The sequence below is a fragment of the Schistocerca piceifrons genome, chromosome X (genome assembly GCF_021461385.2).
Source record: "Schistocerca piceifrons isolate TAMUIC-IGC-003096 chromosome X, iqSchPice1.1, whole genome shotgun sequence".
Classification (NCBI taxonomy): domain Eukaryota; kingdom Metazoa; phylum Arthropoda; class Insecta; order Orthoptera; family Acrididae; genus Schistocerca; species Schistocerca piceifrons.
In genome coordinates this window covers 439,574,384-439,590,362 of record NC_060149.1, presented here as the reverse complement: position 1 = coordinate 439,590,362, position 15,979 = coordinate 439,574,384, and the positions used below count along the sequence as shown (strand labels likewise).

Genomic DNA, 15,979 nt, shown 5'->3' with positions numbered 1-15,979 from the left:
AAGACGCATTCCATTTCAACAAATTACAAGTCCTCATTGATGGAAGTCGTCTGTGAAATCAAACACTGCCATGATTTTATTTTCTCTGCTAGCCACTTTCATCAGAATTACATGTGCAACAATTGAACTATTGATATGAAGTTATTTAAAAAAAATGTTTGTACAGTTTAAGCCAGGTGTTCACCAGGGCAAACAAATTAAACTAGTACGAGCAAAAGCGAATTCAGTCTGGTGTACCCGGTAGGCTTCTTGTGGGTCTTTCAATTGGACGCCACTGCAGCTACTTAACAAGTCCCTAACCTTCTCCAGTTACCTAATCAGAAAATGGAGACATGCTGTTTAAAGTGGACTCCAAACGCCATTTCTTTCATGGCCACTCCAACATCTGAGAGAAGTAAATGCTCGGTTAAAAATCACAGTGAAAAAGTTGTGGTCTGTATGGGATTTGATCCTAAGCTCCTGAATTACAAAGCATGTGCTTTACCACTTGACCATTTTTGTTTTAGAAAAAAAAAAACAGAAAAAGAATATGACCCTTAGACCTTACATGTGTACTGTAAATGCAAGCTGTATCACCTCTTGAGGTGATGCTCGACGTCAGTAAATAGCGTTCCATTTATAAATTTACCCTTAATGGTAATGTGAAGCCAGGAAAAAATGCCAGCCGACATACAAGAAACATTTAGGAACAGTGTTAAGGAGAGATGGAGATACAATTCAATGTAAAACGCACGATCTCCATGTGTTTCACTCCCCCATGCAAACTGAGACCGTTAAATTCTTCCTTCCCTGCTCCATTTTGCATACTCTGTCAAGAACAGTGCACTTGCCACGCAAAATAATCCTAACTGAAAAGTAAACTTTCGTGTTGTGGCTCTAAGAAGGTAGAGTTGTATCCTGTACGACGAATATTAGCTCCAGAAACTAAAAACTAATAACATGGCATTCATAGGCAATGTTTGGTGTTCTCATTCATTCCGTATGGTGTAAACGATTCTACCCATATACAAGCCAATGGTAGTGAGTTTTGTGCAACTGCTCATTCATACGTGTTCACTTCCATTCGCTCCATTGTAAACCAGCCTTTAGGTGCTTAAAATTGGTGTCTGTGAACTATGGATAATTCTCCTTCATGGTGCTGCGTGAGTGATTCACCGAGTTACGCGCTAGGTGGGCAGGCCTGTACAACCTGTTGTTATAAGCTGTTTTTCATGCGGGAAAAATATGTACTTCAATGTTTTTTACAAAATACTTGCAGTGCCTCTTAGCAGCTAAAATTTTGGCAGTGAATTACTTTCTTTGTCTTCTCCCTGTGTACAAAAATTCAGGGTATGTTTTGACATGTCTTATTGCACCATTCCCTTGTTATATAAAAGAGTTTAAAAATTTTATAACTATTAAAGTTGAATGTACAAATGTTTTAATACAATTCAGTAACTAAGTTACTAACAATATATAGAAAAACCACTAATATCAACAGCAGAAATACAATTTATGATGGTGCTATAGAAGACTAATATAGGAAGATAAATAATATCAATTCAACACTCAATTATGCTTCAGATGAATTTAATGGATTAAAAAATAAACAAATAATTGAATATATATTTATAAGTAGAAATGAACAGAAAATACTTAATTTTGTGAATGTATTTTGCCTTAAAAAGTTGTTGTTAGCAGTGAAACCACAGAAAACTATCTTCAATGATTTTACTATTTTGTTAAGTATGTTTTATAATCTTTACAAAAATAACTACTGGCAACCAATCAATAAAGATATTACAAAAATCGAATTTTCTAACTGTAAAATTAATAGATAAAGTTAAAACTATTCCAGTCGCTGTGGAAATGATTTTATTTGGTGAAATATAATATTATGTACATGAATTATCTTAATCGCATTTCAGACAATCATATTTGGTATCTAAAATGTAAAAAACGTTCTGAACACATCATCAGAACAGAACAACAGCAAAAAATGAAAGACAAAGAATTGAAGGAATTGTTCTATTTGAAAAAAAGTATATTTTTTTATGAGAGTTGTAGGTAACGGTTTACAACATAATATTCAAGTAGAAATTATTAATGAATTAAAGAAACTCTTATAAAAAATTTCTAACAAAGAAATATTATTTCTCTCTTTGTAGTGATTTATGGCATGCAGATTTAATAAAAATGAATTTCTTTGATTTAAAGGTATATCACAAGAAACATAATATACAAATATTTATTTTCTGTAATTGATATGTTTTAAAATATGCTTGGGATATTCCAGTTAAATGTGAAACTACTAAAAATGTAGGGGATGCTTTCAAAAAATATTTAAAATAAGAACTTCAAAAAATTTACAAACAGATAATGGATACAGTTTTATAGTAGATTTTTGAAGAAATTATGAAAAAATATAGTATTAATCATTATTCTACGTTTACAGAATGAAAAGCACCTGTTGTTGAAAGGCTTAATACAAAATTAAAGGAAGAAAGGGAAAAAATTTGGTCTTCAGGAAAATTGTAAATACTTCGATGTAGTTAAAAATGTAGTTGAGAACTATAACAATTCAAGACATTTGACAATATTAAATAAGCCAATACAAGTTAATGAAAATATATAGAAAGTTTTTGCTGTATAGAATAATAAGCCTAAATATAAAATAGGCAATAAAGTAAGAATAAAAAACCTTTCAAAAAGGATACACAGCTTAATTTTTGAAATTAAAAGCATTATTTGTTCTGATCCAGTTACATACAAATTAAGCGAATTAAAAGGAGAAAAAATTTTCTAAAATGTTTTAAAAAAGAAAGTCGATAAAATTTTTGTTAAATGGATAAGATTTGATAATTCCATAATAATTGGATACCAGAAATTATGTTATAATATAATTAATAAATTTTAATATTTTAAAATTTGAAGATTTTAATCTTCTCAAATTTTATTGTTTATAAATCAAGAAACTAAAAGTTCTCAATTTTAATCTTTTACAATTAATCAAATATTCCTAATGAAACTGTAGAAATTTATATACATATTGGAGAACAATGTGTTCAGTCTAATCATTTATGAGTTTCAAAATTAATCTGGTTGATGGTTCAGGATGTCCTACATATGACAGAAAATCCAATAAAACACTGATGAGCAATTATGTGGCAAAGCTATTTGATTTCATAACCATAACGAAAAGATATAATATTTTGTCTAGAATAGAATATCCTTTTATTTTTTCATCAGTTTTATTAAATTTATCTTTGTGACTTTCTGATAAAATCAATATGGAATGACATTTTCGTAATAATGGTACATTAAAAAAGTAAAGAAAATTAAGTACTTTATACTTTATAAATATCTGAAGGATTTTTTTTAAAGATTATAAAAAAGTTTTGTGGGAACAAAATTTATCTGTAAGTTTTACTTGGAGTTCTAGTGCTACAGATTCTATTCTTAGATTGCCTGAAAAAAGTAATAATGGAGTTGTAATAGGAGATACTCTTTAAAAAGAAGGAAAAAGTGTAGTTGCAAATATGGGAATGAGAGTACTATTATCAAATGTGATCTTGATAATCAACTCCAATTAGAAGAAGAAAGACTAAAAAACCATAAAATAGCAATATATTTCTATCAGTTACAAACTATAGAAATCGCTAGGTTAGGTAATAAACGTAATTTCGCATTAGGTACAACAAATCGTTATATTCAGCATAATACAAAGTACCTTACTATAATTTTATTGTTTTCCAGACAATCATCAATTGGTTCATTCTTCAATATTTCATAATATTAAATTACAGAACATGTATTTTAAGAAAATGGAAGAAATGTAATTATTCCCCAAGAAATGTGGAATTCAGAACCTCCAAATAATTATTTAACAGCTTGCGATTCTTTTTGTGATTTTAAAAGAATATCACAATTAAAAGCAGATATTAATACACATCCCTGTAATGTTATCTCAGATTATCTTATTTGTATTTTAAACGTAGTGGTCACACAAAAGGCTGCTACGAAATTATGTGCTATTTTAATGACAAAATTGTTGATGATAAATTAGCTTATGTAACTTTTTACAGAAAAACAATTTAGCATACAATATATAACACAGAATATTAACTGAGAATTAAAAAATTTATCTTCAGTTTTTAGATAATTACTTCAGGAAATCTCTAAAATTATGGTATAAATTTCTATATAGTCTTTTATTATGTTTGGCAAATTACAATACTCACATCATCATGGGAAAAACATATTAATATAATGATGTAACAATGCATGATCACAATGTGTAAGATAATTCATAACTTGCTTTACAGTCATATAAGAGAGATAATCTGACTTTTATATTTCTTCTCAAATATCTATATTATCTTCATCGGTAAAAAGAAATTCATCAACATATTTTTTCATATAATCAACGTCCTCTTTATTTTTTTTACTTCTCAAATGTTCTATCATTAAAGACAGATCAAAATAATTTTTCCAAATATTAATTTTAATTTATTTGCCTCTTGGTTTATTGAAATTATTTTCGACAAATTTAAATTCATCTCATGCCATAGTCAAATTTTTATTTTTAATCTGTAATATAAAAAATTTTTAGATTTGTTAATTTCAAAAGTCTATGTTATTAAAAAACTTTAATTTGGTTTCAGTATTTTCGTTCACTAATTTTCTCTTCATCTCTATTGTAATAAAACCACATTTAGTATTATTCCAATATTTACTATGCATTTCTTTAAAATCTCCACAATTTAAATCTCCATCAAAAAACTAGCGGTAAATGTGATTTAAATTTGTATCAACTTGCCTGAAAACATTTAGAAAACTTAAATTATCTTTTACTAGTTGTCTTGGCAATTTAGAATGTGTTTGGACAAAATCAAAACAATCTTTTCTTTTATATTTTCCTCTAATAAAATACTCTTAATCTATATCTTGGTTTTCGAGGGTAAATTTATCGAATACTACAACTGAATTATCTTCACAATCATCTAATGTTATAACTTCAGTAATATTATCAATAAAAGTAGTAATGTAGGTATTATATTTATCTTAAATTTATTACATTTTTTAAGTTCTGATTGTTTTGCTTGATCTGAACTTTTAGAATAAATATATTAATTCGAAGTCTCCATAAGGTAAATATTGAGACATAGGTTTTTCCACATTTATTATTCATGACAAAATATGTTAAATAATGAGATTCCTTTTCTGGACCGATGATTATGAGAACAACACAAATACCCAGTCCCTGGGCAGAGAAAAACCCCTACCCAGCTGGTAATCGAACCCGGAACCCTGTGATCGAGAGGCAGCAACGCTATCCACTAGACCATGACCTGCAGACTTTCCTGGCTCGAAGATTTCCATGATTACTGTTTTTAGTTCCAACAAGATAAATTCTTATTGTTTTAGGAGACGAATGTAGAAAGAAATGGGATAACCTGAAAGAGACGTTCGGGAAGAATGTGCAAACTCCACAGTGTAAATCTGGTATTGCCTCCAGTCATCCACTCAAGAAGTGGAGATCTGTAACTCTCATTGAATTCATCTGAGACATAGTTCTTCTGAGTCTGATGGTTGGGAACCTTATGTGTCCTTCAGTGGAAGGAGAAGAAAGAGAAGAAACAAGGAAGAAGAAGACACCACTGGCACAGATTACAAAATCCCAGAGACTGATGTCACACAATGTAACGAGGAACAAGGCACAATGCCTTCCTGTACTGAAAATGATGATAGGTTTTCCACAACTCATTGTTTCAAGAGAAGCAGAAAGAAAAAAATGAGATCTGAAAAAGCAAATAATGCAAGTGAAGAAAAAATGAGGAAACAACCGATGCCATAATTTCTTTTTAATTTAATAATACACACATTTTGTCTGTGCTATCAAACAATGTATTTGGGATGTTCAAGATATTTACAAGAGATATAATTTTAGCAAATGAATATCTCCCATACCACATGATATGAACACTATGAAATATATATTTCTGACACATACAATGCATCAACTAAGGACACATGTACTAATGAAGCAGTCAGAATGTCTAATGAAGTGCTCTAATATGATACATTAACTACAGAGAAAACATTTGCACAGCTTTGTTCAGCTAATGTCTCATTATTTATATTTATTTAGCAGACTGATCTCAATATATTGTGCATGTAAGAGTTACACATTTTAGAACTATTGCATGTATACTGTATATATATGGTAGATATTAAGAACTAACCCTTTCTGCAGCAGATTGCTACACATGGAAGAAATCCCATTATTGTCCCAGTAAGTAACATTCCAACTAGTCCATGACTGGCAACTAAAACAAACTTTAACACTATTAAAATATACAATAGGGATTGAATTTTCCTGCTTCACACTACTTTACAGCTGGACAGTGATCAGAATGAGAGCACTGCATTCTGACATTTATGTCTGACTGAGACTGTATGCGCAAGTTGGCTTTGTAGGTAGGACTGCAGTCAGAAAAAAAATATACACAATTGTTGTAATATGTTGTGCTTAAAACCAAACTAATCCTTCCAAACATATATAGTGTTTTAATATGAAACAAGGGAGGAGGGTGGGATGATCTAAGCTTTTATTACATTAGAGAACACAAGCCTAATGGTACTATAATGTATTACTAACACCCCTGTACTAAATGCCCAGAATCAATACCTTGATCATAGCTTAACTAATTCCTAAATTTAATTAGTTAATTAAAGAATGTGATTCTGAGCTAAGTAACATATTAAGCTATCTGTGTAACCAGTCGTTTATCAGTGGAATATTTCCTGAATGGCTGAAATATGCTGAAGTTAAGCCACTGTTTAAGAAGGAAGATAAAGAAATATCATCAAATTTCCGTCGAATTTCACTGTTGCCAGCATTCTCAAAAATTTTCGAAAAAGTAATGTACAGTCGTCTTTATAACCATCTTATCTCAAATAACATACTGTCGAAGTCATAGTTTGGATTTCTAAAAGGTTCTGATATTGAGAAGGCTATCTACACTTACAGTGAAAATGTGCTTAATTCATTAGAGAAAAAATTGCAGGCAACTGGTATATTTTGTGATCTGTCAAAGGCATTTGACTGTGTAAATAACAATATCCTTTTAAGTAAACTAGAATATTATAGTGTAACAGGAAATGCTGCAAAATGGTTCAAATTTTATATCTCTGGCAGGAAACAAAGGGTGTTATTAGGAAAGAGACATGTATCAAGCTATCAGGCATCATCCAACTGGAAACTAATTACATGTGGCGTCCCACAAGGTTCCATTTTGGAGCCCTTACTTTTTCTTGTGTATATCAATGACCTTTCATCAGTAACATTACCAGATGCCAAGTTTGTTTTGTTTGCCGATGATACAAACATTGCAGTAAATAGCAAATCAAGTGTAGTCTTAGAAAAATCAGCCAATAAAATATTTGTGGACATTAATCACTGGTTCCTAGCTAATTCTTTGTCACTAAACTTTGAAAAAACACACTACATGCAGTTCAGAACTCGTAAGGTGTGTCCCAAGAGTATATGTCTAACATACGATGACAAGAAGATAGAAGAAGTGGACAATGTTAAATTCTTGGGATTGCAGCTTGATAATAAATTCAACTGGGAGGAGCACACCACAGAACTGCTGAAGCGTCTTAACAAATCTCTGTTTGCAATGCGAATTTTGTCAGACATAGGGGATATAAAAATGAAAAAGCTGGCATAGTATGCTTACTTTCATTCCATAATGTCATTTGGGATTATTTTTTGGGGTAATTCATCAAGCCAAGCTAAAGTTTTCCGGGCACAAAAACGTGCAGTAAGAGTTATATGTGGTGTGAACTCAAGAACATCCTGCAGAAGCCTGTTTAGGGAACTACTGCTTCCCAATATATTTATTCCTTAATGAAATTTGTCATTAAAAATATATCACTTTTTCAAACCAACAGCTCAATTCATGGAATCAATACTAGAAATAAGAATAATCTTCACAAGGATTTAAAGTCACTTAGTCTTGTACAAAAAGGTGTGCATTATTCAGGAACACGCATCTTCAATAACTTGCCAGCAGCCATAAAAAGCTTAACAATCAATGAAATTCAGTTTAAGAGATGCCTAAAGGATTTATTGGTGGCCAACTCCTTCTACTCCATTGATGAATTTCTTAGTGAAATCAACTGATTTGTATATAAGTAAAACATAACTTCTGCACATTTTCAGTGCAGTAATGTGTTCATTGAAAATTTGTGTGTGTGTGTGTGTGTGTGTGTGTGTGTGTGTGTGTGTGTGTGTGTTTGTGTGTGTGTGTAAGTATAATCTAACCTCTGCACCATTTCAGTGCAGTAATGCGTTCATTGTAAATAAGTACTACAGTAGTTGTATTACATGTTTATTACCTTATAAATAACTAAAAAACTTTTTTATTTTAAATTCAGTGCACTAGTATTTGTAAAATGACTCTTAGTGTACATTAAAAAATGACGATCATTCCACTTGGGACCTGTGGAATGGTACATTAGCTTATTTGTTTTAGTTGCAAATATTTGTGATGTATTGTTGTTTTTCTGACATGTTCCACATCCTGGAGGACCTCCTCACTACAGATCAATTGGAATGAAAGTAAATCTAATCTAATCTAATCTAATCTAAAATCTAAAATTGTTGTCTCATAAGTGATAAGAAAAGAAATAATGGTTTTCTGAAGTAAGTAGCTTACCTACCAGTTTGGAAACTGCCATAGTTTATCAAAACTTGCTGCTATTTGAAGCCAGTCCCCCTCAGTTGTTGGAGCCTGTAAGAAAACAGAAGTGAAGTGAAAATTCTCAGGAAACAGGGACCTTCAAATACTTATCCCTTAAAGCATTACTGATTTCGCACCATACGTCTGTTATCAGTTTCGACAGACTCGAAACTGAAATACGATGCGCAAATGAAAAGCTCATGTAGGATTCGCTAGTCGCCAAAAATTGTAATTTAACTGCTAACCTAGAAAGGTACAAAATATGAGTTTTCAGCTAATATATACGTAGTTGAACAAAGAATCATATGAAAAAATATAAACACAACATTAAAGTCTTGCCTTCTGCTTGGCGAAATTGATTCGCTCATAACAATGTCTCTCAGGCGAATATTCGGCTCAATGGAGGCTAACAGCTTGTCGAAACAAGCTGGAGCCATTCTCACAAAATTGTTGAACTGCAATAGATCCTCCATTCTCAACTCCTTCATCAATATCCGTGGTTTTCCTAAATCGCTCCAGGCAAATGCTGGGATGGTTCCTTTGAAAGGGCACGACCGACTTCCTTTCCCATCCTTCCCTAATGCGATGAGACCCATGACCTCAATGTCTGGTCTCCTCCCCCAAAAACAACCCAACCCTTCATCAATAACGAATAGCAGTCCTTTTCCTGGTCCTTTCTTTGAAGCCAGGGCCAAACCTAGCAGCTTCTATCAAATCTCTTTCACTTGAAGCTGTTTGCTTTCCATATTTAGGGAGGAGCAAAACAAGAAGAAATTGTTTAGTAACCATGGACTCTAAAGCGCATCCCTATAGAAATTTGAGCACTTGTTCAATAAAAGAGATGTGTCTCACAGTAGTAAAGAGAGACAAGCGCTCATAGCTCTTGCACTATGCATTTTAGATCCCATGTTTTCTAGACTTATATTTTCTTGTTATATGAGGAATCCATTCTTGAAGTTTTGCCATCGACTTTCTTTTGAAACACCCTATAGATGTATATTGGGAAATAAGACGTACTTTCTGTTACCTTAACAACAATAAATATTGAACTGAAACTGAAAATAAATTTATTATATTTCAAATTTTATTTTTTTAAGGATTTTTAAGTAAAGTGTCAGTTATTTAGCAAATCTCCTTTTTACATACCTCAGCGTTACAACGAATTTCTCTTCTGGTGTCGCTTGGAGTGGTAGGCCTGGTCTTTTCCTCGTCAAGCGCCGAGTTATTCTCTGGAGTATGTAATCGGATGTTCGGGTAGACATTCTTGTATAAGCAAAAATACCTACTTTCATCATTTCTTAAATCACGAAACAGATGGTGCTGTTCTCTGTAACCTTTTCTACAGATATCAACTACATGATTCCATGATTCCTATTGTCCTTCAGTAACTTACGTTCCCAAAAAGGACTGTGTTCACTGAAAATGAGGAGCTTAGTTGTTAGTTAACGTGACGACGCCTTGTTAAGAAATGATGTAAAATGCCGCTCTGCCACTTCTATCGTAACCGACGCCACTCTTTGCTGTACTGCTCTGTCGCTTTGACGCCTGCTGCTCACTGCTTGACTACTCATATCGTAGCCGAGCCCATTTGAGTGTGTCGACACGTCAGTAATATTTGATACATATACCAACAGTTTCTTATAGGATGTCTCTATCTTTCTATACTTTTTCTGATAACTTGTGCAGTTTGAGCATGCTACATCGAAAACAATATTTGCAATTATCAATTTCTGCAGTGTAGCGATATCTCGACTACAGATATTCGATATCAGTGTCGATGTGGTTTGTGTCGAGACGAGAGGGTGTGTGTTGTTGAAGCGAAATGTGTACAAATAGTCACATTGGCAAAGCAAAGATCCAGCTAACAGTTGACGGTAGTTTTATTATCAGGTGAAAATCGGTTTTTGAAGTGAAGTTGTGCTTTTCTTGCTCGGCAGCACATGCGTTAGTTTATTAAAAAAAAAAAAAAGAACAAGTGAGCAGAATAGTTTACGTTTTGCGGCAATCATTTTTAAATGTATACGTACTTACTGATACCAGCTGTAGCAAGACATTCTTCACAGCATGAACTCCGAAGTAGAGTTCCACATACGAAACAATGATACTTGGGCGAAACTTCCTGCTAATGTTAAACAGGTAAAGAAAAATTTCATTCAATATTGCATGTTAGTGTTTCCATGTCAGTTAATGCTTGACACTTATTTGATAGTTAAATGTCAGTCCAGTCATGGGATTTGACACTACATGGTGACTAGACTTAGTCACTTGGCATGTATCATATTAATCATTTGGAAGAGACCATTTATAATCTGAAACATTTCGACTCGTTCACAAAAGAAATATATTGTTTTTTATACAAGGTATTTGCTCAACAATTTTTTGTTCGTAGTGGTGGTGGTGGTGGTGGTGGTGATGGTGGTAGTAGTAGTAGTAGTAGTAGTAGTAGTAGTAGTAGCAGTAGTAGCAACGTCAGTAATGGTAATCTTCATACGTAGAACACTTCTACAAGGATAATGCACGTATGTTATTACAGTTTAAGAATAATAAAAAAAAAGACATATCCCTAAAACGTAAATCAGGTTGTTCTCATGGGTGATGTAACCTTAGCTTCCTCAATAAACTGCCTGCCCATTAAAGTCAGCCCAGTCACATTTGGTTTATCACCAGTGTCTAATGCTGTTTTGTTTATTCATTTACAAAGAAGTTACTTCCTAGTGTAAAAAGCTAGTGATATACTGTTCATCCATTTCCGAGCACCAGCCGTTACACTAACCCATTAGCTGAAGCATCTGATACTGCTTTGCCGGGTCTTAACGATACTTTAACCATTGAACTTATGTTTTACCTCAGGCTGTGCTATAGATCAACATATCTACACATCTTCTCATATTCACATTTCTTTTCTTAGGCAACTGACCACCAGATGGGGCTCCATTCCCCTGGACTCTTGGTTGTGGTGAGAAACTGATCTGTAGTGCAGCCCAAGGTCTAGATTAGGTTGGAAGGTGATAGTTTGCTTGTGAGTTGTCAAAGCTAACAAATGAGAGAGCAGAAATTTTGGTTCTGCTCAGAAACTGACCGGTAACAAAGAGTAATGTTTATGTCCCTACCATATTGAACAATGATGTTGGAGGTCCAATAAGTAACTTTTACCCCAAACTGTCACCTCCCAACACAATGTAGGTTTAGGGCCATGCTTCACATCAATCTCACCACAACCTACATTCCAAAAGCTAATGCAGACGCAACAGAAATGTTGTCAATGTTCTATTATTTTTCTGTTTGTACCTTCGACCATAGATACTAGTAGACTGGCCTTGCTGTGCAGAAGCTATAGGGCTGGTGTGGCTCCAACATAAACCACATGACTGTTGGCAAAATGTGGCGGGATTTCAAATCAGCAGTCTGCCATCCTATGTTTGTATCGTATTTTCCCCACATTTCTCAATTGACTGCCAAACGCTTCCAACAAAAATTACTTTTTATTTGCGAAAAATTATTCCAGAACTACATTTGACGTGGATTTGTTCACAGTATCATTTATAAAATCTAACAAATACATCGAACGCCACTCTGGCGCGCAGCAGGACGAAATTACCATAAATTATCAATTAAAGTAAAATGTCGTTAAAATTCTTTTTAACAGTAAGAGTGGGCTCGTGTCGAAACTTTGAACATTGGATTCGCCGCGTTTTGAGCTCTAGTCACTTATAAAAGAAAATGGGATATGGGAATTATGTCAAATATAGGTGCCAAAATTGTCGACTTTAGGAGCAGGTCCACTTTAGAGTATTAATTTTAGGTGTACTTCAAAGGTTCATTTCCCAATATTTTTACAAAAGTTTAAACTATCAGTTTAAAAAAAAAATATTTTAGATGAAAGGTGAGACTTTGAAGTTTGAGAAAATAATTTTGGAGCCTACATTTCTTTAATAGTATTAGAAGGTAGAAAAAATTCTCTTGATGTGTCTGTCGACTATAGGTGCTCTTACCTTATTATAATCTCACTTGAATATACAAATCCTTGCTACCTGTGGGCTATTAGGTGCATCAAAATGAATAATGCATATACCAAAGTGAATATTGTGCACCGTAGTAAAAGATGTCAATTATGACTCCAGAAACACACATAAAATTTCAACTGAAACAGTCATTACAGCTCTCAATTTAACCAGGGCAGGCCATAAATTAAAAGTTCCAAGAGACTATGCAATGATTTTAATTTTTTACTGGTATTTCTTCACAGTTGATGAAAACAATCTCAAGGAAAACTCTTTTCAAGGTTAAAACACTGTTGTCAACTTCTGTCTTAAGACAGTCATTCTGTGGGGAAACAAACTGCAAAATATTCCCCACAATGAACTGCGACAGTATATAATTTTTTAAGAAAACTATCTAAGGGACACTTTCCACTCCTAATATTGCAAAACTGTACTGACCCTCATCCAGATTAAGAACTATTTTCCAGGGCACAAACAGGTTAGAGCTCATCTGCTAAAACAAAAACATTTGGCAGTGTCTCAGTACAATAAGAATAGGGGCTCTTATTTTAGAAAAATAATGCCTGTACAGTCATCTGATTTTGTTCTGACACTGTGTGGGATCATGAGGAAATTTTCCCTTGCCTCTGCATAATAATCGTGTGAGCATAAATAAAATAAAACTCCCCTTTATTTAAATATTAATGATTATCATTGCAGTTTGTGAACAATTTGAATAGCTTACTATAAATGCAGCAGACAACAATAAGTCAACCTAGAGCTTAAAAACTCACGTTTTTTAACAGAAATTTTAGGCTTACCTTTAAAGATAGGAAAAGCTGTTCTTACACTGAAAAGTGAGGTCTGTTTTCTGCAGAGTTCATGAACTGCCAATGCCATGCACAGTGTCACATTTTCATGACGTTTTGTACCAAATTTTGGAAATTGTTGCATATGAATGAAATATATGTACCTGTACTTGCTTCACTCAATGTACCTGTACATGCTTCACTCAGAGCCTACTGAATTTTGTATTACAATCTCATCTGACACATCCTTACTACCTGGTGGCTATTACATATCTATAGCAGACACATTTTACCGAAGTGAACACAATCCATTGCCCCAACTACAGTTGACTAAGACTCAAGAAACTGGTTTAAACTTTTACGTGAAACAACTTTTGGGGGTTTGAGTTTCCATAGATAACATGAAAAGAAATACATGTTAATTCTTTCAAGTGCTTTTCTCATTTTAAATTTATTACACTTTTTTCTCAGTTGCTGCAAGTATTCAAAGGAAACTAACATCTCTTGGGAAAAAATAGTCAGAAAAAATTAACTCAATACTTTATTTCACAACATTATTTTATTTCTTACAAAATTTTATTTCACATTTTCTTTCTCACAACACAATATTTTCCACCAGATTTATTTCTTAAGCCCATATTCTAAGAGGGCAGAACAATGTTTAACAGATAAAAAGATATAGAAGACACTGACAAGAGAATAAATCTAGTAAAAATATAAGGGCCCAAACAAATTAACAACACAACATACAGACCTAGAAGGAATAAAAAATAAAAAAAGACAGTACATAAATATATATTCTGTTAAGAGCAAAAGAATATCTAGTTTTACATAAAACAAATGAATCCAATTTGTCTGAAAACAGAAGTAAAGTCCAAACACATAATGAAAAAGGCTCTGTGGATGCAGTACGGGCACTTAGATACCGGTACCTCTGTCTGTACTTTGTGTGGACATCAAGGTTCAAACATTAATAATAATAAACAACATAACTTTGGCAATTATTAATTCTAATGTAATAGGGATCAGGCATAGAATATTTAATGTCCCTTAAACAGCACAGTTTTTGTGTGTAAAATCCTCACACTACCTTTCTGGAATGTTTCTGTCAGAGTCTTTCCAAAAAGGTGATTTCTAATTTTAAAATATTCAAATAAAATTGATTTAATTAGAGCATTTCTGTGAATTTCTGTGGGCTCAAAGTCCATAATATGTTCGTTGATGGATTGAAAAACACTACAATCAACATCTGCCATAGCACATGAAACAAGAACAAGCGTAACATTTTTCTTTTGCAACATTCCCTTTGCCTGCTGCAACCGATAAACTTGCTCTGCTGATTTGCAAATTTTAACAACGTCAGCAGAAGGCGTAACTAAACCTCCCACATTCTTTCTTCTGATTAGTCCACTGTCACTGTCCACTGCCCCACACAAGGAATTTGCACATTCTACACAATGTACTGACTTAGTCAATTTACGCACAATGAATCCTGCTATGTATGCAACAACATTCCGTACGTAATTTGACAGCTGTTCAAATGAGACAGCAGGAATGCTGTATGAGTGATCATGAGAGACTGATGCAACATCTAGGCCTAACTTCCCTGAATTACAATTGATAACTGATGTAAATGGGTTAGATTGCATCACATCCAGTCCAGAAGATACACTGAGAATGGAACAATCTGCAGTATCCAAAGTAGATCCAAATTCCGACCCTCTTACCTGCTGATGGATAAGCAATTGTTTGTAGGCTGCTTTGAATTGAGCTGCTGTGGGATTGTTGTTATCACCACCATATCTTCTGATTTAGCTGAAAAATGTCTCTATGTGGTCCTGTAGCAATTAATATGTAAGCAAGAAATTTAGTTTTGGTTGAGAGCTGTCTATTATGAGGGAAACATATAATTTTCTTAGGCTCTGTATACACACAAGAAAGCCAAGGAAACCAGTCTTTCTGTTAGTATACAAAATAGATGGCCCATTAGCCTCAAGTCTCAGCTCCTGAATATATTTTTCCACTTCATCAAGAAACGGTAAAATATGGCCAGCCGTCTGCATTGACAGAGGTGATTTACACCCTTTGGACAGGAGATTCCTACTATTGAAACAATCAAAAAGGTTGTTCATTGTCCTTATAAATTTAACAGTATGTTCACAGCCTTTAAAGTCAGCTAGCTGCAAGTCTTTGTCAAGGAATTCTAGAGCATTAGCTACACTACCACTAAATGTTTGCACAGCAATCCTTAACATTCATTTTATGACGATACCACTCAATGTGTTTTGTTCTTACTTTTGTAGCAGCCTGAAGTTTCTCCACTTTTTGCAGCTCATGTAATTTTAATACATAATCCCATTTTATTGGATTTCTGTTTCCATCAAAAATGACACCTTTACCAGCTAATGTATTGCGTATTAACTTGAACATGTGACATGGATCAAGGAATGTGCAAACATCA

At 33.4% G+C, this 15,979-nt stretch overlaps 1 protein-coding gene across 1 annotated transcript in view; it reads left to right on the top strand.

Moving 5' to 3' along the window:
• Positions 1-10,570: 10,570 nt before the first annotated feature.
• LOC124721823 (protein FAM91A1) overlaps positions 10,571-15,979 on the top strand; it is a 163,912-nt gene continuing 158,503 nt past the window's right edge. Inside the window, exon 1 of the mRNA XM_047246944.1 lies at positions 10,571-10,865. Within this exon, the coding sequence (XP_047102900.1) occupies positions 10,794-10,865 (72 nt within the window). The 5' untranslated portion in view covers positions 10,571-10,793. The remainder of the gene's footprint in view (positions 10,866-15,979) is intronic.